At 39.6% G+C, this 24,218-nt stretch overlaps 1 protein-coding gene across 3 annotated transcripts in view; it reads left to right on the top strand.

Moving 5' to 3' along the window:
• The first annotated feature begins 306 nt into the window (after window positions 1–306).
• Window positions 307–24,218, top strand: part of BICC1 (BicC family RNA binding protein 1) — a 116,015-nt gene continuing 92,103 nt past the window's right edge. Inside the window, exon 1 of one of the 3 annotated variants that reach the window (XM_064513725.1) lies at window positions 307–826. In XM_064513725.1, coding sequence (XP_064369795.1) covers window positions 370–826 — 457 coding nt within the window. In that variant the 5' untranslated portion in view covers window positions 307–369. Of the gene's footprint in view, window positions 827–1,428; window positions 1,670–1,723; window positions 1,995–24,218 lie in introns of those variants that run through there. The other 2 variants (XM_064513728.1, XM_064513726.1) reach the window with 2 other exon arrangements.

Here is a 24,218-nt window from a genome sequence, read left to right as displayed (position 1 = left end):
ATTTATCATATTATAGATATATAGACGCAGCGTGGCGCGCTTCCCGCGTGTGCCCCCCGCGGCGGCACCCCCTGAGGCGGCGTGAGGGGGGAGCGAGGCGCCCCCTCCGCGCGGGGACCCCCCCGCCTCGCCTCGCCTCGCCTCGCCTCGCCTCGCCTCGCCTCTGCGCGCCGCGCGCCCGGCCGCCTCACGAGCCGCGGCCGTTGGGGCCGCCCGCCCCGCCCCGCCCCGCCCCGCCCCGCCCCGCGCGGCCCCGCCCCCGCCGCCAACGGCCGCGGCGCGCGCCCCCTCCCGCGGCGGCTGCGGCGGCGGCGGCGGCGGCGGCGGCGGGGATATCCCCGGCCCCTCCCCGGCGGCGGCGGCGGCCCAATGGAGGCGGGGATGCTGTGCGGGCTGCGGGCGGGCTGGGGGCGCCGCCGAGCCGCGGACGCCGGCGCGGGGCCGCGCGCACTCGGCGGCGAGCCGCGGGCAGAGGCGGCGGGCGGCGGCGCCGGGGCCGGGACTCTGGCAGGCGGCGGCGGCTGGGATGAGCCGGGCGGGCGGCTGTGGGGGCAGATAGCGTCCCGCGGGGAGGCGGCCGAGTGGGGCGCGGAGCGGCGGCGGGGGCCGCCGGGCAGCGCCATGGCGGCGCCGCGCGACCCGCTGAGCGGGTACCTGCAGCAGCCGCCGCTCTCCGACCCGGGCTCCAACAGCGAGCGCAGCACCGACTCGCCGGTGCCCGGCTCCGAGGAGGACTCGGCCGGCCCGCCGCGGGCCCCGCACAGCCCCGAGTGGGGCGAGGAGCGATTCCGGGTGGACAGGAAGAAACTGGAGGCCATGCTCCAAGGTGAGGGCGGCCGCGTCCCGCCGCTGCCAGCGCGGCCTCCGCGGGCCGGGGCCGGGGCCGGGAGCGGGAGCGGGGCGCCCGCGGCGGGCGGTGCGCGGCGGGCCGGGGCCGGGCTGCCGCCCGGGGGGCTCCGACATGGCGGCCCCGGGGGGGGGGGGGCGGTGGGGCTCGCTCCCTGCGGGGGCCCGGGGGCTGCCGGGGCTCTTCCTCCTCGGTGCCCCCGCCGAGCTGGTGGGGCGCCCGGACCGCTGCGTTTGGGCGTTGGGAAACTTCGCCGGGAAGCGGCCGGGCGGACTGGCAGGGAGGGGACGATGCTCGGTGCAGCGGGCGTCTGACAGGCTCCCCGCCGGCCTGCCCCTGCCGGGCTGCCCCTGCCCACTTTCCTCTCCCCTCCTCTCTGCCCTCTTTCCTCGGGGCTGCGTGTGTTGTCCCGGCGTGTTTGGAATTATCCGACTCTCCCTGGGAGTCGCGCGGGCAGCGTTTGGGACAGAACGGCGCAGGGGCAGCGGCCGCCGCTCCTGTTTGCGGGAGAGGCGGCGGCGGCGCGACCCGGCGCCCCGAGGGCCCGCGGGGAGGGAGCGGGGCGGGCGGCGGGCTCGTGCCCTGGGGCCGCGGCGGGTCGCGGCTGGATGCGCCCGGGAGGAGCGTGGCGCGTCTGGAGTGACCTCGCCGGGCTTGAGGCTGCCCTCGGCCGCCTGGGGTTACGCGGTAATCCGCGTTTTCCTGTGCATCTTCGAAACAACCTGACAGATACTTTGCTGTCGCTCCTATGGATTTAAAGCCTGGGCGTGTTCTGGTGGCGCGGCTGCCCCTGCCGCAGAGGGAAGGGCGCGGGGGCTCCAGGTGAGGGAGGCGGCGGGCTGGGTCGCCCGCTGGAGATCTGCGGTTGGGCTTGGTGGCTACAGCGACTGGAATTTTCTTAAATGAGATTCTTTCTCCTGGGGGTGGGTTAATCTTTAATCGGTTAATACTTTAGTATTAGCAGAAAAATCCCATTAGGTAATGCAGTAAAGAATAAGGAATCCCGAACTACTATAAGGAATTCAGAACCATTATCAGAAGAAACAATTAATTATAGAGATGCGCTCATCAAAGTGTCTCAGAATTAAAGCACAGAGGGATGTTGAGAAGATAAAGTACTTGTGTGTACGAAATGGCAGTGAAAAAGGTAAAAAGTTACAAAGAGCTGTAAGAAGACCAAAATGTTTCCTCTACCAGTGAATTAAATTTCCATTATCTCATCCCACAGGCTGTCCTACTGCTTGAGGTGGTGAGCATGGGAGGGCGGTAAACAAAGCTTGTGAGCAGAATCCAAATATTGTATAGTTGGTGTCATCCAGGAGTAGTCACCATCAAAGTGTGTGACTTCCTGTTTGCTCGTCTGTTTTTGGGAGAGTTTTTCTTTGTATATCTGTGCAAGACTCTACTGAAAAGGTAATGTTTGGTGCAGAGCACACTAAGCAAGCGTGAGTAGAACGCTGTGTGGTTTTTTGGTGATAGATTGTTTTATATCTGTTCCAGAACACACATGCTTTAGATGGCTTTTGTATTCATCATCCTTTTTGTGGAGAACAGCACATGCTGAACTCGGTAATAAGTGATTTTTATGTGAAAACTTAAGCTTTCTGGTTGTTAGTAACTAAAAAACAGATTTATTAGGAAACATAAGAGACAAACATCGTAGTGCTTTCTCTCAGAAAACTCTGAGCTGTTTGTTAGGTAAATGCTAGTACTTTCGTTCAGTTTGATCTCAGTACTTGACAAACTTTTATTATACCTCTTGACTTCCCTTTGGGATAGGTTTTACTTTCTTTTTTTTTTTTTTTTAATAGGAGAATACGAAAGCACAGAGTAAGTTGCCCAAGGTGTCACATACAGCATCTGAAAGTCAGACCTGTAAATAGTACCCCAAAATACGGAGTCAGTTATGTTGCTGATTACAAGCCAAGGTTCTTTTTTTAACCTCTCCCTTCCCTCCTCCACCTTGATGGCCCATTTTTGGAAGTGTAAGCTTTAACTAGCCCCCAGTAGGAAAGGAACGATGGGAAAGAAACGTTGTACCATCTTCAGGAAGTTGTTCTTACTTACACTAGACAAGTTGTAGGCTATGTTCCCTGATGGTGGTACCACATCCTCCCCTGGAAGGTCTTGGAAGAGGCGGAAATACCATTGGGGCAGGGAAGTGCCTCTTTATTCTAAGTGGTGATGATTAGGTCTCTAATTTCCAGGAGTAAGCAGGCTTTTTTTTTTTTTTTTTTTTTTTTTTTTTTTTTTTTAATCCGAGCTGGTGTAAATACACCTTCGTAATTATATTAGGTGCTTAAAGGTACTTCTGTTGCTGTTTGTACCATCTCCTGCAGAATGTGTTTATGCTTGTGAAACTTATTTTTTTATGTGATGTAGAAACTCCTAGCCTCTTCATTTCAAGTGTTCACAGTAGCTTTCTTACTTATGGGAAAGTGAGAATATACTATCTTTAATTCAGTTGTCTTTAAAGCCAAGTTTCAAACAGCATCTGTTGAAGAAACCTTTTCAGGAAGTGTTCTCATTCTTGCTTGGGGAACCCTTGTTTTTCTGGTAGTCAGCATCTGTTGTTTGCTTTACTGATGGTGAAATCTAAGAAGCAGTCAGAAGTTGAAGCTTAGTGTTAGGTTTTATTCTTCTGTTACGTATCATATTTTGTGATTGCTTTGAATCCTGTATATGTTTCTGCCATAATTATTTTTCATCTTTTCTGTAGTTGATGTTTTGTGGACAATTTCTTGAGGGAGAATGCTGATTTTAGCAAGACTCATCTAGTCACAGCAGGCTGTTTGCATGGGTTTATGGGTGGAGTAGGGACTTGGGTACCTTAATTTAAGAAAAAAAAACTCACAAATTTTGTGCAAGTGCTGTAGCAAGAAGTTAAGGTGCTCTCTTTTCAAAAATGATATGTGGCTAACTTATTTCCAATAGCTGCTGAAGCGGAAGCCAAATCTATACTGAGGTGTCAGAGCATATTGATAGACTTGAGGGTGCTGCTTGTTCATTCATTACATTGAAATAATTATTTTGCTGTTTGTATTCTTGGCATTTCAAAGTTTGATTCTGACTAGCCTGAAGATAAATGAAAGATAGAGGGAGCTTGTCAAAGAGCTGTACTTCCGCTGTTTAGAATTCCAGAAAATGCAGATGTTGTAGTGAAAACGTTAAACTGAAAAGTCAATTTTTGTGTAGTGTCAAATTGTTTTATATTATCATGTTATTGCTTGATCCTAGATGACTGCAGTAATATTCAGTAACCAAATCTCAGTGTTTACAGTGAGGTATGCAATTTCCTGTGCTTTATCATGTCTTTATCAGAGTTTATTGGTGAAGAGATCTCCTTAGAATAATTATTTTTTTCAGGAAACAAATAGGAATAAAATGGTTTGGCTGTTCTTTTTAGTAGTGACGTATCATTAAAGACAATATTTCATAGTACTCATTAATTATAACTGCTGTGCTCTAAGTTCCAGTGAACACTTGGTTGATTTAATACTAAGGAATGATTTACTTAGTGATTATTTGAGTGTCTGTTACTGTAGCAGCTGAGTATTATTACAAAAATGAAAAACATTAAACGTACAAAAGCTATCCAAAAAGTATAATCTGAAAGTTATTGCTGCAGTCATCAATAAACTTAGACAAGTTTGCCATACAGCTTAAAAAAAACCAAAAAACAAAAACCTCCAAAACAAAAAAACCCTTTTCTTTTGCATGGTGTGTTTCAATACTTTGTAGCAAACTGAAGAAATTATGGCAGTATTTTTTTTTTTCCTCTTTCTTTTTTAAACTGCATTATCTTCGCATTTGGAGACTATTTTGGGTAATCTTTTAGCTTTGGGATCTGGTGACTTTTTTTACTATGTCTTGTTCTTGGGTCTTTTTGGTTTTTTTGAGTTAATTCACCATTTTTCTTGTTTGTTGATAAACACAAGAAAAGCACGATGAGCAATGAACTTGGGAAAATTTGAAGAGTAATCAGCACCACAAACAGTCTTTGAGATCATACTCCGAAGAAAGTTGTGTTGATACAGAATGGGAGTCTTGGAAAACAGCAGTGGTCCTGTGGTGGTTTAGTACTGACTGTGATTTGTTCCTTCCTGCATTAACTGAAGTAGATCAAGATTTACAGCAATCATGTCACATCTTAATGCAGATAATGTGACTGAATATAGACTTAATTTTTAAAAATAATAAAGGATCACTTATTGTTCAGGCAGCAAGGATTAAGAGTACTGAAATTCAAAATTAATACAAACTGTCAGTACAAGTAGCTCATTTCAGTACATTTGTATAGTTCTCTCTCTGTCTGCTCATAGACTTCAGTGAGTGCTCCCTATTTTACTCCCTTATTTTTGGAGTTCTCTGCCTGTGGTGGGGAGTTTGAAAAGTCCAAGAAAAAATGCTCAAGCATGATACTTTTTTTGCCAAATCAAATCACAGTTGTTTTGGAGAGAAGTCAGATAAATACTTAAATATCTTTTTTCTTTTTTTAAACACTTCATCTTAGTAAAAAATACGTATTTACTGCAAAGCTATTTATTGAAAGTAAGTTGTTGAAGATTCCTTTGCCCAAAGCTCTCCCTTGAGCCCATTGCTCAATGCAAATACAATACTTACGTAATGCCTAGCTCTGATGCCTGGATGATAACCCATTGCAGATCTGTCAGGTGAAACTTTCTGCAATTAAGTAGGGAAAATACATGTGTTTAAGACATGACTATGTGTGAAAGTGTTCCTCTAATACTTGTCTTAAACTTCTATACTAGTTTGCCTCAGTTACTGAGAATGATAAATTGATAAGGGAATGCGTCTTTTAATGTGACAAGCAAATGTGTAGTGGGGGGGGAAATGCTTGAAGAAACTGAGCATGTCGAAGAGGATGAGGATGCTCTAGGAAAGCTGGGCCTATGCTGTGACTTTCTTATAAACAGTAGTTTTATTAGAGGCTAGACATTGAAGACATGAACTGATATATTTAGATGGAGTTAGCTGCTTAATAGGCAATCTTAACTTAGATAGAAAGGTTCTGACTCTGGTTTCTGGGTGGAGATGGCAAGATGTATGTTAATCATCAAAATGCAAAATTTATTTAAACTGCTAAGCAGGAATTACTACTTTCCTTCCAGATTTTTTGTTGTGATGGCTGCAGAGATCTCTACAATAAATGTAAAAGCTATACTATGATCATTTGAATGAATAGTGTACCTTGCTTGTAACTGAATTTACAAATACTTAGTGCTGTTGATTTATCCTTCTGTTTAAAATTCTCCATGTCCCTGTTGGAGCTGTAAGAGGTGTGAACTATGTCTTTTCTTTGACCAGCCTCTTACTAAAATAACTCCTCAAACTCTTATTTTGATATGCTCTAAACACAGTTTATTTTCTGAAAGGAAGAAAATGTTTTTTCTGCTAAATTGTGAGATTTCTGTTCTTTTTTACTGGCAATGTATCAGTGTAACCTGGACAAGGACATAGTTGTGGGGTAACTGGAACCTTTCTAATAGCATTTACATTTGGTGTTTGACTTACATGTAGCAGGAAAAAAGTTCTAGTTCTTTGTCAAGCTTTCAAATCCCCAAAGTGCTGAATAGCCTATTTCTACAAAAATAAATATATGAAATGAATTTGTGTGACTTGTAGTTTAAAAATGCTCTTGCATTCCATTGTTAACAATTGTAATAATACCACTTTCTCAAGTTTCAGTGTTTTTTAAGTAGTACAACGGACTATCATGGTTTGGCATGAACTGCTAAGTTAAGTATTGCTGGCTTGCACATTCCTGTTGGTTATATTGTAATCTTTACCTCCATTGGAAAATATGTCCTATTTTGAGTACTTATTTCAGGCTCTTGGCTTTATGCCTGTCTAACAATGAAACATGCTAGTTTTCTTCAATTTCAGAGCTTTGTGTTGAAGAACTAATATAAGCTCTGTTGCTGTTGTTTTTGTTTTGGTTTTTACAGTAATGTCCTTTACTGAGAAGGCTCTGTAGTAATTTTCATGTACTTTGAGCATAACACACAGTACTGAATACATTTGAGTCGGACATCTGATGGCTTATTAATTGTGTGTACTTGCTCTGGTTCAAGGACAGTATACTTGATTTAAGAATTCCTTCTTTGAAACTTCGCTAGTCAGTCAGTGGTAGGTTTTGGAATGATTTTGAATTAAGCAACTGAAACATTTCTTAAAGCTAACAAAACATTTCCAAAAGTCAGTATCTGTTCTCTTGTTTTTGTTCAAACTTTCAATTTATCGAGTTAAGATCAGTATGAGTATATTACGTGGGGTAATGTAACTCTTCATGTTTCAGTGACTTTTGTAGCTGATTTATGTAAAGCATAAGATTTCTACCATGATCTCCTGTTTACTGGAATAGAAATATAATTTTTTTTAAAAAGACTGTTTCCTCTTAAAGGTTCGTTGTTGTTGTGAGAGAATGTTTACTTGAAAGGCTGAAATAACGGAAATAGCTTTTTCAGTTTTAAAGGTAGCAAGTGTATTTGTAATATAAAAGGAGCCTCTGCTTTATCACAGATTAGAACCAAACAAAGGAAAATATGCAAGAAGTGACTCTATTAGTGTGAGATAAGACCCCTTTGCCAGTTCACTCAGTTTGGCTTTGCCAGTAGTGTATGTAGATCTATTGAAACAACTGTAATCCTCATAGAAATCCCAGAGTCATAATGTTGTTTTATCTCACTAGCTATCAGGAGTCTGTGAAGAATCAGGGTATTCAACAAATTCTGTCATATTTCTACGTAATAGTGTAGTTTTTGGATACAGGGAAAAAGCTCTTGATGTGTATGTAAGACAAGATGGCTATTACTGTTAGGGGGATTCAGTCATATACAGAATAGAGTGTGTCTGGAATGAGTACATCACCTGCCTGGCAACATAGCTATGTTTGATTCTTACGCTGAAAATCTGATTCCGTGAGTAGCGGCTGGCGGGCATGTAGCAATATTGGTCTTTCCAGGCCATTATCCTGGCTGCGTAGTTCTTGTATGCCCTGGTTTCTGTTATACAAATAAAGAAGGTACACGAATAAGGAAGTATCTACAGGAGAGCATTATGGGGGAAGCTCTTACACCTTTTCTGGGTGAACAGATACTTCTCTGAAGTGCCTGTGTGCTAAACAAGCAGGAGGAATAGGAGGTCTGTGTGCAGTTGCAGGACGGTCATCTCATTGGGATCATGGAGATGTGGTGGACTGGCTCCCGCGATTGGAGTGCTACAGTCGATGGATATGGACCCTTTAGGAAGTACAGGCCAGGAAGGTGAGGAGGAGGCGATGCCTCTTAAGTGACCAAGCAGTGGGAATGCGTGGCAACTGGCAAAGCCACTTGAGATGCTGTGGGTCAGGATCAGCAGGCAGACCAGTGCAGGGGGTGATGTGGGTGTCTGCTACAGATCGCCTGATGAGGAAGAAATAGATGTGGCCTTCTTCAGACAATTGTAAGAAGCCTTATATTTGCAGGCTCTGGTCTTCATGGAGGACTTTAACCACCACTTATTTCAGTTGCCTTTGCATTTTTAAGCTGCAGTTTTCTTGAACAGTTAGAAAATCACTAAACTTTTTGTATTTTTATTCTTGTTCTCTTTGTTTAATATGCTTACTGCTGTTCTTCAGACCCTTAGCATTTTACAACTTGTGATAGTGGTTCCTAAATTTAGACTAATTATCAGTGATTCTTATAGGGTTTCAAAAATTCTTTTGTTGATGTGTCTGACAGTTTTGCAGGTCAGTTGCTGACCACTGGCCTCATTAGCCCCTGCTTGGGAAATGTCATTTTGCGATGAACAGCCAAGATCAAAATTTTGGGATGGCTGGCCTCCTCTTCCTTATATTCCCTTTTTGTTTTTGCCCCTTATATCATCTCAGGTGCTGAGGCTGTCTCCTGTCTTATTTCCTTATTTGTTGTCAATATGTAAATGTGTAAGGAAATATTTTGGATAGTCTGCCTTATATATTGATGTGGCCAGAGCTTTAAATAAGCAGTGCTGAGAACAACTTAAAATCCCCAGCAAACTGCATATTGCATTAGCTTGCACAGACCTGACTGATGTAGTTCTGTTTGGTACTTTCTGATGACATGTCACCTCTCTCCTGCTGTGTGGCTAGACGTGCTGTGCGTGCAGAAGATGATATATGAATATGTAGTGTAGACCTGTGTTGTTGAAGGACTGGACCTCTGCTGCTGTGACGGCAGGTGGTGGCTGCTGCAGGAGCCATTGGCAGTCCCCCGTGGGCACTGTCGGGTCGTTCCCTGTCCCGTGCAAGGAGCGTGTAGGTGATATGTCTGGTTGCTGGTCACAGTCTTGCGCAGGGCTCTGCGCCCTGTGGTGTAAGAGGAGGGGGCCCCCAGGAGGGAAGGAGGCCAGCGGGCCACGTTGGGCTACCACCGGGCTGTGGGGATGCGTTGGGCACCGTGGCTCTGCTGCCTTAGAGTGACTCATAGAGTAAGTCTGTGACAGGGATTTAATTGCTTCGAGGTAGCTTTATGTGTTTTGTAACTGCCTAAACGTAGATTGAGGCATCAGAATTCACTTACACAAATGGGATAAACTAATTAGAGGTTCACTGGCCAAGCTGTGGGAGCTGATTGCATGTTGGAGTGGTCTTGCTGTTTAAAGTGCTATAGTTCATGGATTTCATGCTATGGTTCATACCATGTCCTCCCACTGAGCCTGAAGTTTTTCCTGATGTCACATTGGTAACTTGGGAAAAAAGGACTTCCTAATGCAGCGAAGATTAGCGCAAAGTGGCGTTATCTGTATCACTTGAAATCCATTGTATACGCCACAGAAGTACTTGCTGCTCAGTGTACCCTTTTTGAAAGTCTCTTCCTAAATGCATCATGTGTGAGCAAGAACGAACAAGAGAGAACTTATTAATTCCTTAGGGTTTGTTTCTTCAGGGGTGAAGTGTGGTATTTTGTTTTTTTTGTTTTGTTTTGCTTTTTTCATAAATATATCACTTGTACTGAGAAAGGTAATGCTATACTTTGTACTTAAAGGTATGGGGTTTCCAGTCATTCTGACACTGTTCAAAAAGGCCAGCTGCCAGCAGTTGCTCCTTTGAGTATGACGTTTTGAGATCAACAGTCTTAGAACTGCTGCAGAATAAAGCTACTTCTTTAATTGTTAATTTTTTCTTAACGTTACCCAGGTTTTTATTCCCCAGATCCCTTTACAGATCTGATTTTTTTTTTTTTTTTTTTTTTTTTTTTTTTTTTGGACCCATTTTATTAGGAGCTAAGGGATTTTGCAGTCACTTGAGGAGGTCGCTTGCCAGGGCACATAGCAGAATCTGATCAGTTGAAGATTATTTTGAGGGCTTAATTACCACGTGATAAATGATACCTGCATATGTAGTTAAGAGTTTTAGCTGTTACTCCACCTCTAGAGAGGTGCAAATGCAGCCTAATAGAAATATTACTGGACTGGGAGCTATATCCTCCACTGATCTGCCTTGAGACCTCGATGAAATTGCTTTCCCTTCTGCAGTCTATTTTGACCGTTGAGCCTGCTCTCAGAGGTAGAAAGTCGGTCAGGGCAGTGCCAGCTACAAAGTGGCCTTGAATGCCATGTCCCATCTTAAGTTGAATAATTAATTACCTGTTGTGTGTGTGTTGCTATAAACCCTGTGAAAAATACTTATTATGTAGAAAACTTGATAAATCTGTATGGAAAAGTTTTCTCTCAAATATCAGTTTGAGAAAACAGCGACTCCCCATTCCTCTTGCTTGGCTTTTTGCCTGTCGGGAACGTGTGTAGATGCAAGTGAAGCATGAGCCTTCCATTTTCCATTTGCTAAACTTCTTTACAGGCCAGGCCTGGGAGGCTTCGTAGAGTCTCACTTCAGTTTTCCACTAAAAGGATGTGATATGAATAAGGTCTGTAAGAATTGTTTCGAGGAAAAACATGCAGTAATCACTGTGCTTATAACATTATTTTGAAGCCTGCAGTATTCAGATACTGAAGAATTTCTTTTTAGTACAGTTGCTTTTATGGATGCTGCTTTCTCCACTGCCACAAATAGGCTTTTCTGCTCCCCACTCCTCCGCCCCCCCCCCACCTTAACATTTTACTTAAGAAGCTATGGGATAACCATTATAGTAGGTCTTTCAGTCATACTCTAAAACTTTTTACTTGCAAGGATAAGTTTAATTCTGTTTATAACAGTTAGAATGCCACGGCATGTTTCTGTTCTAGATGCTGGAATATAATGCAGCTTTTGGAGGTGAATATATTAAAAATAAATGCAATTAAAAATACCAAATGAGGAAAAATTAGAAGTTCTCATTTCAGATTATTCAAGTGAAATAAGTATATAATTTGGATAGGAATTAAAAAAAAAAAAAAAAAAAAAGACCAATGTTACCATTTCTGACTCCTTTGGTAGGAAGGATCTGTAAAATACAGATCAGTTCCCTTATTAGCAATGAGATGACTAGCAAACAAAACCAATATGCCACTTTCGTTGCTTGAGGAACAGATCAGATCACAGGCCTTATCTGGTTGAACTTCATTCTTGGAAAGGTGCAGTTTGGCTAAATGGTTCATAACAGAGCAGCTCTGGAAATCAGCAGTACATCTGGCCTGAAAGAAACAGTGTTAATTGATAATTGGACTTAAAAGGATAAATAATACTAGTGACTTATTGTAGTTAAAAAAATTACATATACACAATTCATTTTGAAGGGACTGAAACATTTTTTTGACGTAATATATACATGTGCACACAAAAAACCCTGTTCTGCCATCTATTTGTACTCTTCGTATCTTTCTGTATAAAGTTTTAAGACTTAAAGTATATCAGTATTCTAAAGTTTTATGATGAGGTTATCAGATATTCAAAAGTTTTAAATGTATTTTCACTACCTTTCCTTTTTGGCTATAAAAGTAGCTTTTTATTTTGCCCGATTCTAACAGGTGATGATACTTTTTTCCATTATAAGCAAAGTCTGTTTTTTTGGAATCTGTATAGCCATTCTGGATTAGTAGTTTAAACTAACCTTTAAATTTGCCTTTTCCTCATTGCCAATAACTTTGTGTGAATGAAGGGCTTTGATTATATCTATTTTTACTGGCTCTGTTCTGTTTAGAGTGTGCCTGCAATAAATTTATGGCAGTTAAATACATGAGACTGGTAACTTAAGACTAAGCATCTTGAGAAATGTTAAAAATGAAATCCTTAATTCCAAAATAAATATTAGGTCAATTAAGCGGTGCATTGAAGCATTTTTATGTTATGCAAAGCTTTAGCAGATTGAGATGTATTTTAAAGATATTCCCCCTCACCGTTATGGTGAGATAACTGAATTGCTTGGGGGAATATAAACTGAGATTCTGTGAACTGTTTGCAATATAATTAAACCACAAACTTTGTTATAAGGTAGTTCTTGTACAGAATGTTACATTGTACTACAAAAACCCTGATGAGTGAAAAGTTAATCACTTAACGAAAATCTTTGTTTAAAACCAAATCTGTATATTTGTACATGTAAGTGGCTCCATCCTCCATTCTGCTACCCTGAGCTACCGACAACTGTGATAGAAAGATAGATATATAGGTCGTGTAAGTGATTTCCCCCTCAATTAATGAGATTATAGTAGACTTGTGAGGTTGGAAATGCCTTTAATAGTTTCCTTCAAATAAATTCAGTAGTGAGGAGGAGAGAATTCATCTTTGTAAGAGAAAGGAAATGTTAAAATATTGAGAATAGTTATTAATAGAAAAAGTGTGTTTGTAATCTTTATTTAAAGAGTACAAAAGTATTAGTGTATAATTCAAATGCATAACACACATGCATGTCATCTTTATCATGGCATGAAAATAAATGAAATATTTTATCATGATCTACTTCAAAGAGCATGAGACTTGTCTTTTTTTTCTGAATGTATAGTGCATCCATGGATGAGAAGTGCTATAGAATGGTGAAATATTAAATTACATTGAAGGGCTCTTGTTTATATGCAGTTAGAGCTGTTAAAATAGCACTGTATTTAAAGAGCCTGGCTATGGAATACATTTTTAAAATACTGTCTTATATAGTGGAAAAGAATCTCGGTGCTTTTTTATTAAAACAAATGTAAGTGCCATTTTTCTTTAGGAAATTTACTTCTGGAGTGTGCATAAAATAGGGGATAAGAAAGAATTGGTTTTTAATCAATTCCATGTGTAGAAACAGTGAATAAATTTGATCAGATTTTTAGTACTGTATAAGCAATTCTTTCTTGACATATGAACATATCCTGCAGAATTTTCTTTTCTCCTGCTGTTTGGAAGAAGTTATTGTCATTAGAGTCCAGAATACATGGATTCTCAGTAAGTGTGAGACTTTATAATGCACTAAACAATTGCACATATAAGGATGTTTTCTGGGTTGCTTAGCAGCAGTCAGGTTTTTATTTTAAATGGCTTTTGGTGACATCTTTAGGTTACTCAGAGATTTGACAGGAAAAAAAAGTCATTCTAGTGTTTGAAACATGAGGAACCGTTTAAGCCATGAAAAACGTATGGTCCGTTTCATGTAAAGTTCTGTTTAAATATAAACATTTACAAAACTTTTTTTTCCCTGTTGTCTTGTAAAAGTTTGGGAGTACTGAGAGAAGAGTATCCTGTCAGAATTTAAGTATAGTTAAGTGATTTACCACCCAAAAGACACAAACTTTGATACCAGATCAATTATCTTCTGAGTTAAGTAACTTTAAGCAGTGTTTCTCTAGCTGGAAGCAAGTTTTCTGTTTGTATGTAGAACTGATTATTGTTAATGGAGTTTTGAAGTGAGAATATGTTTCAAATTGGCCCTCTCAAACTGACTAAAATTTAAAATGTAAATGGAAGAATGATTTTTTTTTTTTAATGGAATATCAAATATATATGTATAAGGTCTTAATTGGGTAGGTTTCTGTTATTGCTACAGAGCTGAGTTTGGCACTGCCTTCCGGCTTAAATAGCCAGCAGAGAGCTTGAGGCAGGTTTTTAATACATGTTGAAGGGTTAAATGCTGTCAGCTTTCTGCTCTGTCTGTGTCTTAGCTTAGGATGCTTTTGGCCTTTAGTCTTCCCTATCTGCTGCCTCTCTACATGTTACAAATTAGAGCGTTCTCCTCCAAAGAGAAGAGCAGCATGCGAGGGTGTATGGCAGCACTGGGTGAGGTGTAGGAGAAGCAAGCAGCTGAGCCGAAGGAAAGGTTTGCGTAGCTGCCTGTGTGCATTAGCCAGACCAGAGCTTCACAAGAAGAGCGTGAAGGCCAAGTTTTTGCAGATGGATAGGAAAGCTTGTAAAGTGAGAAATCTTGGGGCCGGAGAGGAGAACGGATACATGACTAAGAGGCTTGTAAAAGTCCAGTAGCTTTGGAAACATAAAGGAAAGATCTCTCAGTGGTGAGACCAGCCAGACATGATATTCCTGAGCGGAGCTATTATCAGTACTTCCATTCAAATTCTTTTCCTTTTTCTTTCTGTTTGTATTGTTTTATGAGAGGAAAGGAGGAGAAACCGCTTGCCAGTTCCGTTATGCCTGCTTCCAGCAGTGTAATGGATCGAGACCAACTGGAGCACACTTCACTCATTTTTACAGCTGGTATAGATGCAGTGCCATTGATACTGCATGGGAGCTACAGCAGGCCAAGGGAGGCACAAAGACCTGGGAAGCTGTGCTGGACAGATGAATATCCAACTTTCTGCTCTCCTCTCCTAATCTCCTCTTTAAGAGGAAACAGAGCTTTGGTACACGCATACATGTGTGTATAAAAATCTAGGCTTTGGTAAATATTATCTACGTATCTATCTAGGCTTGCTTTCTTTCCATGTTACGTATCGAGTAGAGAGATGTAGTTCATGCAGTCAGAAAAGAATTACTCCAGTTCATAAGACCTGCTCCACTGAACAGTGGTAAGGCAGCGGTAAAGCAAATTCAGATGCTTTAGTGCATAATGACTTCCTTAATAAAATTCAAGAATTCAACTGGAGGACCATGCTGTAGAGCTGCTGGCTGTGCGTCAGCCATTGCTGGTTTGTATCATTCTACTCTAAAGATGAAAGCAACAAACGTAAAATCAATGTCGTGATCCTCTAGATAGCTCTGGAGAATAAGATAATGGTTAACTACTTTTGAGTAGAGCTGACTATTCACTTTGTATGTTGGAGTTGTGCAGTTTTATCAGTCATCTCTCTATATTGCAGGTTATTTAAAAGTAGTTAGGAGAATATGCATGTTTTAAAAGCATATCAGTTTTATCTGGTAATATCATGATGGTAATGGTAAACTTCTGGACAGAGCATTTTATATCCTGAGACACCTTAAAATCTTTATTATTTAATGTTATCTTGTAATTTATTTATCCTTTCTTACATCCTTTTAATAACCAAAGAAATAGGAATGAATTCTTTGTGATGTATGATTTTTTTTTTTTTTTTTTTTTTTTTTTTTTGAGAGAGAGAGAGAGGAGAGACTATTCCGTGACTGTAGAAGGAACTGGCTAATTGCTGTGAAATGGAGCTTGGCAGCTAACTAATAAATGCAGCGTGGATAATTAGGGATTGACGCTTGAGTTAGCTCCCTGATGCTATTTCTTTTGCAATGTAGGTAAATGTTTCTTTTCTGGAAGAACTGCTGTATTCTGTGATTGAGTAGATATAGGCATGGTTAGAGCTGTGTGATGGCATAGTCAACGTTGTTGACAAGTTTTGCATTTCCGTGAGTGTATGGATTTAAGTTTCTTTTTCAACTGAAAAAGTAGACTTGAATATGAAATTGCTTTGAGTCTTTGCTAACTGAGGAACTAGGAAACTTCCTGCAAATCAGCTGTAACTGCAGGAGGACCCAGTTAAACACAGTTAATAGGAGGCTTTGGTGCTTGATACTTATCATATGTCGGCCTGTGTTTTTGCTGTTGCTTTGGAGTAGGCGTAAGATGCTGCTGCTCTCTGAATTAAGAGTTGTTGTCATGCTTCCCGCTCAGCCCCAATAATGTTCATTGTCAGCCCCAGGCAACTGTGCGCTTCTTGTTCTGAGTACACACTTGCATTCTGAGAGATTTTTATGCATTGAAAATACTTGTGTTTTCTCATGTGCATTGCATCCCTGCCATGAAAGTGGGAATACTGTGAACCCCAAGAGCTGAGCGCCTGCTCTTCTGTTAGAGGTTGCTCTGCTTTGACTTGTCCTTACTCTTTCTCAAAGCCTTTGTGATTTAAGACCGCTTAAAGCATGCTGCTTTTAGTTTTCAAGAGGTAGTTTTTACGCAAAAAATATTTCATGCTTGGAAGTGGAAGTTTTTAGTATGATACACTTACAAGAAAGTTATACAAGTGTAACTTACAGTAATTAATCTTCTTCGTCTCTAGTGCAGTTTTCTGCAGCCTTCAGATACTGTTTATTCTGCTTAAACTTACGAAACATGAACTTTCTGAAATGTTTGATGGAGAAATGAGAGCAGCAGCTCCTGACTCTTTGCTCAATTTTCCCTTTCTGCTTAGTTTTAAAACTAATCCATTTTAACTGCAGAAAGATTTTTTTTTTTTTTTTTTTTTTTTTTTTTTTGTTAGCTGTTTGCATTGCAAGAAGCTATAGTTCACATTGTGGAACATCTTGAAGTCTATATTATTGTAACGGAAGAAGAATGTTAGGAATCTTTTGTGGATAGTTTATGTTTTGCTGCAGTGCTTTGTGTATCCTTACTTCGGATGGCTACGAGCAAAGATTGTAATCACTTGTTTAATTTTTAGTTCCTTAGTATTTTCTCATCAAAAAGCCTCGTTGTTCCTTCTGTTCCTGTTGGGGCGGGGGGAGGGGAGAGGGGGAAGATTTGTAGTGCTTGCAATTTTAGCTAGGATAGGTATTCTTAAATTTCATTTTTTCAGCTGGTGGCACATCCATGTTTTCTCATTTTTGCTCTTGGATGATTTAGCAGCAGCATTTGGCGTTATTCTAGGCTTTGCCTAATTCATACGAATCTGAGAATACCAATGTGGTGTTCTCTGGCTCGTGCTATCTGTCCTGAGCCACTGCATATGGGTAAGAGGGGTGAAATAGAGGGGGAAGGGTTCAATATATTAAGGAGAACGTACTGCACAACCACAGAAGAATCTGAAATTGTGAAGTCCTCCATTACTTCCTCTGGCTTTTACAAGGTCCTCACAAAGAAATCTGTTACAAGTTGAGTTAGATTTACACTTCTGCAAACTTCCGCACATTGACTTTACCCTCTAATGCTTTTTCTTACAATTTAAGAACTTCATCTACACCCTCTCTCAAATTATGATTCTTCTGTGGTTGTGAACTTGCCTGTGTGGACTGCATTTGGTGTTAAAAGTTGATATAGCTTAAGATAGTCCTCAGAAAGGAAGGCAGAGTGAGTTATAGTGTGTTTGCCTTTTAGCTAAGCTATATACTTCTTAATGGGGGTTTTGTATTCCTGCATTATTTATCACTTTCTTGTATTTTCTCTTAATACAGACTTTGGCAGATGAGGACATAAAACAAACCTGCTCAGCATTTGTTACTTTAATCTTATTAAGGCCTTGGGAAAGGCTTTGTTGCTGCATTTTCAGCTAACTACTAACCAGTGCTTAGGAGAGACAGAAACCAAATCCAAGCAAATAAGCAATATGAGTAATTTCTACTGCATTTTTGTTTTGTTTTCAACTGAAACATAAAACTGAGTTCCTTCTGGCTCACAAGTGACAAAGGTTCCATTGTATTTTTACTCTCCAGCAAAAGTGATTCCTCTAGATATGGCTTATCCTTACTTAAGCTGGACACTAAAAGACTGTCTTTTTTGGCTGAAGATATTATTGATGGCTATTGCAAGCATATAGTTAGTTATCATTGATGGGTGACTTGTTTCCTTCAGATAAGCCTGAACCAATGCATGCTTATGTCTGGGAATGCTGATTTTGAGCTACTTTACACTGCTCTTAAGTAAACTATTTTTCTGCAAGTAGGTTTGCAATTGAAAGGCCCTTGCCTGTTTAAAACCGGGAGGTGTTCCTGAATTAAAAATGGAGTATTCATATAATGTTCTTGTTTTCCCACATTTAAACTACAGTTATGATTATTTTAATTGATAGCTTGTATGTATTTCACATTGTATAAATCAAATACAATTAGAAATTTGCCAGACATAAATATCGCTCTATAAATAAAGGAGCACTGTTTTTTTTCCTCTCATATTATGCTTCTTTGTTGTTACTAGTTAGAATTACTTTCCAGAATGATCTCTTAAAAAGTGTTCTTCAACTGTTTGCTGTGCTGCTTTTATGAGGACTTTTGGATAATATGGCTCCTTTTGTTAGGCTTACTTGCTATGTAAGTTCATGTGTTAGGCTAGTTATTTCTTGATCTATTTTGAAGTAACTATCAATACTTAGGTACCTGTTTAATAAAGGAAGGTTTCCTGTAGGTAAGTCTACTGGTTTCAGATGTTTTCTGCTACCATAGCAGTCTAATTTTTACAAGTTCTTCAAAACCAGTTTATTGATGTTTTGTTTGTCCTGCGGCTAGCAGTGGCTGTCGTTTCATTTGCTATTAGGTCCTTAAAGTGACATTATTCACCTTGATTATAAAATACACCTTAAAGGATGTGGCAGTGAATCTGCTGAGATTTGACATTTAAATATGGCTGTGTACATTAAGTTATTTTGGTTAACTTTGACTTCTACAATGAATGCAAATTGGCAGGTAATGAATAGGGCAACTGACAAGGTTTTAAAAGTATTCTGCTTTGTATTTTGTTTTTTTTCCCCCTCCTGTTATTGTTTCACTGACATTCCTTCCAAATTAGTGCAATTTCCATGTCGCTTAGAGAAAGCCAAGCATTTTGGCAAAAGCTTTATGCAGGCATGAAACACATGAACAATATTTATAAAACTGTGGTATTTTGCAAGAAGTACAGCATGTTGAGATGTGACCTAAAGTATTACACAATGTGTAGTGCATAGCGCATAGAAGTTCACTTATGTTTATAGGTGGTAACTTCATTCTGTGCTTTACAATAAAGAATAATGATTTTTGTCTTTGTCACGCTATTACTTAAAATCTCTAATTTCAAAGAGCTATAAACCTTGTGAGTTTTTTGCTAGGTGTCTTGCCGGCTGTCTTGGACTATTTTTTGAGGAGTAAGATGGTATACAACATGAATAAGGGGCACTTAGCATGGTATCTGAGACTCAGTAAGCTTTTTGCTTTAGTACTGAGTGTGCATATACATACAAAAGAAAATGTAAATATAAACTTTAGGGTGTTGTTTATGGTGGTAAATATCATGTTAGGATATACTAAATGACATGAAATCCCCAGTGTAGACAAGAACTGTGATGCTTATCCCTTTATTGTTAACTGCAACACAGCTGCCACCTTTGCACTGATCAGCTGTCATTTATAAAGGTGTGTTTAATGTATTAAAACTTTCTCATATACCTTAGGTTTTGATTAATTCATTGTCATGAATGGAAGTTACTTTATTACTGTGTAAATACTGAAAAAGGAATTGATACTTGATATGAAACAAAAAACATACTCACCCGAACAATTTCTTAAAAGTATTTGAGTTGATTAATGTGAAGCAGAAATGATACAAATTATTCCTAACAGCATTACATTACATCAGCTGAACTAACATCTTGCTACTTAATATTGTTTTTGTTTGCAGAAATGCAGTATTTCTTGAGTTAAAGCTCCCACACAGGAACTGGAGGCAGAAGTAGGCCAAATATTAATTCCTTACTCTTTATCGTTTGTTTTTCTAGATTTTGGCAGAAATCACACATTCTTTGTTTGAGTTTTTCATTTCCCCACACTTGACATTTTATATCCTTTAAGTTTGCAAGTCTCATTCTAGTTTATTTTGCATGAACTTAAAGGTTTTTGGTATTGTATCAGCTGTTATAAACAGGACTTTTTCCTGAATCTTAAAAATGGAAATGAGCTTTGATTTCAGAAATACTCAAAGTTACTAGATAAATAAGTCATGTAAGTCAGAATTAGAGTAGTCTAACCTCAAAACAATTCTTTCTTGTTTAGTCATAGTCATTAGTGAATTTAGCTTAAATATATTCCTTTAAGTTTACATTTCCTGCTCTGCATCACAAGTTTGTGTAAATCGAGTTCTGTAGTATTTCTCTGGTTTGTACATTTCATGTAAGCAGCAGTTTTGGAAATAGCTTTATGTTCATAAAAATACAAATTACCTAGAGGAGGGGCTAGATACTAGTCTTCCAAATTCTACACTGTGGTCTAATTTAAAAAAAAAAAAAAAGGCAAGCAGGGGCCTTATGATTTCAGTAATGTATTTTGGTCCCGTTTGTGTAGGCAACATCACTTCAGAGCAATTCTCTGTTTCCTGGCTATCCTGACTGTTTCTTCAACTCACTTGGTTTAACAGACTTTGAATAAAAGATTCACTGACTCACAAAGGCTGGTTTTCAGATCTTGTTACACATATTCATGAGAGATGTTGCTTTAGAATTAGTCTAATAGCTATAGTTGTCTTGCTCTATCCACTCTGACTGCTTAAACCTGTGTATGTAGAACTAGGGGTTTGTTTCCTGAAAACTGAACAGCACAAACTAGACTTTTTTGCATCTTAACAGTTCCAAAGGTATCGCCAGGGCTTTCCAGTCTCTCGGGAGTGTTCCTGCTACCCTATGCTGGGACCTAGCGCGTCGGGGAAAAATCAGGAAGGTTGTCTTGATTAATAGATGTGATTTCTGAAGATATACTGGGGGGGGGGGGGGGAGGCTTGTGTTTCAGTGTCTGCTGTGTCTGCCTTACATCATGTAGAAACCAAAGAAAACAGTATCAAACAAAATCAAATTTGACTTGAATGTGTTTTGTGTATTTGAGTGTGTCCCAAAAATTTAAGTTTGGGGTTTTATAGCTGAGTGATAAAGTTTGTGATTATCTTTACTTCTATAGCTTGTTGATATTTTATATTTGTTCAGATATTGCCATGTTTGCATGCTTGAGTCTATTTTCTTGTCCTCTTGAGATCAGCTTAAATTTGGGAGGAATCACCATGGACATGACTAACAGCCTAGGACAGTGCTCTAAGGTGAATGGAGCAGTTAGTACCTCTTAGTGTTTCTTTTTTTCTTTTGGTTGACTAACTTATGGTCCTTTTCCAGTGACCCTTTGCAGTATATGGACTAAGCCTGACTTTGTAATACTAGCACTATTCTGCACCCATGAGGTGCATCCCATTCCGAGGCAGTCTAAGGAAGCTTGTGGTGGATTTTATAGCACCTAGGACAGCCGAGCTTCAAACTGTAAAGCATTCTCTAGAAAACAGTAACGGCATTGGTGCCTCTGCCGCTTGCTTGTGTGACCTGAAGTTCTACCCCTTTTACTTCCACCCTTAAAGTCAGTTTGACAGGGACATTTACGTTTTCAGAAATCTTATGTAGTAAACCGACTGCAGTATGTAGTTGGTAAGATTTATCCTTGTGTCCTGTGCAGAGAATAACACATTTCAATTTTTCAGGAGGTACTGATGAAAAGTAGGCTAAAGACAGTTGGTGGGAGGATGGAGTTATCATTCATCTGAAGTTCACAAGGATTTGCTAATATTCTGGGAATGTATCTTCTGGAGGAAGATGCTCAGAAAAAACCTGCTCAGGAAAACATGTCAGTAATAACGAGGTATCTACCAGTGCTAGTGCAGAGCTTCTGCGAAGCAGTGTCTTTCTGTCCATAAGGTGTTCTCCTGCTGTCATTTTAGAGCAAACTTTTTTGTTCTGGATATAGGCATATACTCTGTCTCTGTCCAGTACTTTTTGTATACATAGTATTCAATGAACTGGGGTTTCCCAAATGGAATAACATAGCTTATGAGATAAAAGTAATATAGTTGTTCTAATTGGTCTCCTCCTAGCTGTCCAAAATTTGGAATGCTTTTCCTTGTCTTAACCTAGCTGTCGTCTTTTCTGCTGAACAGTCCTCAACACTCAGTAAGACTTTATAAATTATGCTTAATAGCTAACACTGTCCAAGTCTTCTGATATACAATGATTAGAGCAAGTATGGATGCTAGGCTCCCTGCTAAATTTGACCACTGCAGTATAAAACAGGCTTGCTGTAAACTGTATCTAGAAATCCTAATTATACAATTTAGCATTCTTCCTTCACCCTGTGTCTGTGCATGAACATGTGCACACATACACATGCACACATGTGTGCACATATTTAATCATTTACTTATTTGGCAGCTGTATATAACATTATTTTAATTTGGGAACTGGTCATAAGAAAAAAATCATGTAGATTTTGAAAATGTGGACATATAAACAGCTGTGAAAATAAAACTTCTTCACCTTTACCAGAAAGGTCTAGATTTCTTTTGTGCTTTGATCTTCTTACCTAAACAATTACTTCATTTCCGTAGTTTCTTAAAAGCAGAAAGATTTTAGTACTGTGAGTAAACTGCAGTTTGGCGAAGTAACTTAATACTGCCATGTTCTTGTGATAATGTGTAATTTAGATTCTTTGTAATGTCTGGGAAAACAGGTGACATTAATGTACACTGTTGTAAAACATAGCTCTAATTTTGATGTATAGGTAAGTTTCTCTTCTCCTATACCCTCTCCTTTCAAAGTGTTATTTTGGGTGATCTATCCCTCTGTTTTTTTACACAACTATTCTATAACCTCGAGTGTACATAATATTGTTGTTAGTTCTGTACATTGCAAAATACAGAACAAATCTTTCCTTCATATTCAAAACTAAAATTGGATTTGTTAAGTGAAACAGATGAATTGATTTAATTCAAATGTGGCTAGTTATCTGCATTATGGTGGTATCTGACAATAAGCTGTAATAAAATACTATTTTTTTTAAAGCTGTGAACAGTACAAACTGAGATGAGTAATGCATTGCCATAGTTTGGTGTACGTGTACAAGTGTGATATTTAGCTTCTGTGTTGAAGTTGGTTTATACTTTCTTCATTTTTAATTTAATTAACTATGGCAATGCATTATCCCAGTGCTTGTACATGTACTCATTTCAGTGTAGTAATTATTTATATATGCAGGATCAGTGTCTTAATATCTAACACTTTTCTTCTTGAATTGTTTTTAACATTTGCCCTAAGCTATTTTGTAGTTTGTAGTCCATAGCCCAATTACGCTTTATATAAAGTATCTAAGTGGGTTTATATTTTTGTGCATGTAAACTTAGGCTTCTCTTTTCTTCATGCAGGAGGAGTATAAGATAGAAGAGTCTGATTTACTTTACTAGATACTCAAGGTAACAGTTTAAAGCGGTCACTGCTCTAGTTGTTTCGGTAGGGATATACATTATAAATTTAATCTAGAAGAGTTGCAGCTTTGTACTGAGCTGGAAATCATGTTATTCTAAATATCTTGATGGCCCACTTCTAGAGGTGTTCAACAGTCACATGCCTTACTTTCTAGAATTAGAAAATACCATGCCATAACTGAAATTGGGAGTCAATTAGATGATTAATATTTGAAATATTAATGAAGGCATTTTATGTTTGTTTATGAAATGGAATTTTATAGATTTGTAAAAATGTTTTCTGATAATTAGTAGAACTTACTTTCTTAATGCTGATTGTTTATAGTACAGTAAGTACTGAACACTTAAACTGAATACAAAATATGTTGTAAGGTGTCCTTGTTTGTGGCACAAATTAAAAAAGATGTGTGAATGGTATCTAGGAAAGAACTTATATCTGAGGTGATCCATCTATTTTCAAACTAATTAAAGCAAAGTAGAAAAGGACAAGCATCCAGAATGCTCAGGTTTTTTTTTTTTTTTTAAAAAAAAAGTCATATCAAGCTTCCTAGATACTTGGATTTGTGAGTAAGGATTTTTTTTTCTTTTTAATATGAGGTTTTAGACACTGTGTAGACATGCAGAAACAGGAACTGAGAGATCTGCAAAAGATGCATAGCCTGTATCCTTAAAAACTCCCTGGGACTGTGTGTGTGGTTGTGTGTTTTTTGTTTTTCATGGTATGGAAGGCTAAAATAGAAAGAAAGTGGTATTTCGAATGGTGTAGGCAGAAAAAGGGAACTATTTCTGTTTTATTCTCTGAATGCTCTAGTTACCTCTGGGAAGCTGGTGAGTATGTGGTTGGTTGGCTTTTAGAAAGGGAAGAGACCTCTCAATTCCAAATGTTTTTGTCCTCATCTGTATGTATTTGCAAAATCTCTTTTGGTGTAATGGTTCCAGATACGCACAGTGTTTCATTATTTTTTGGAAAGGCTTTTTTTCCTTGTAGCTCAATGTAACCTGCATTGAAACAGACTTAAACCGGTTTCCTGTATAAAGCTTTGTCTTTGACTTAATCTTGGCTTCTATCCTGTAACTCCACATCTGTGAATGACTCA

This window comes from Dromaius novaehollandiae, chromosome 6 (genome assembly GCF_036370855.1).
Source record: "Dromaius novaehollandiae isolate bDroNov1 chromosome 6, bDroNov1.hap1, whole genome shotgun sequence".
Lineage (NCBI taxonomy): Eukaryota > Metazoa > Chordata > Aves > Casuariiformes > Dromaiidae > Dromaius > Dromaius novaehollandiae.
Note: the sequence above shows the minus strand (reverse complement) of the source record. Positions and strands in the feature narration are given on the sequence as shown.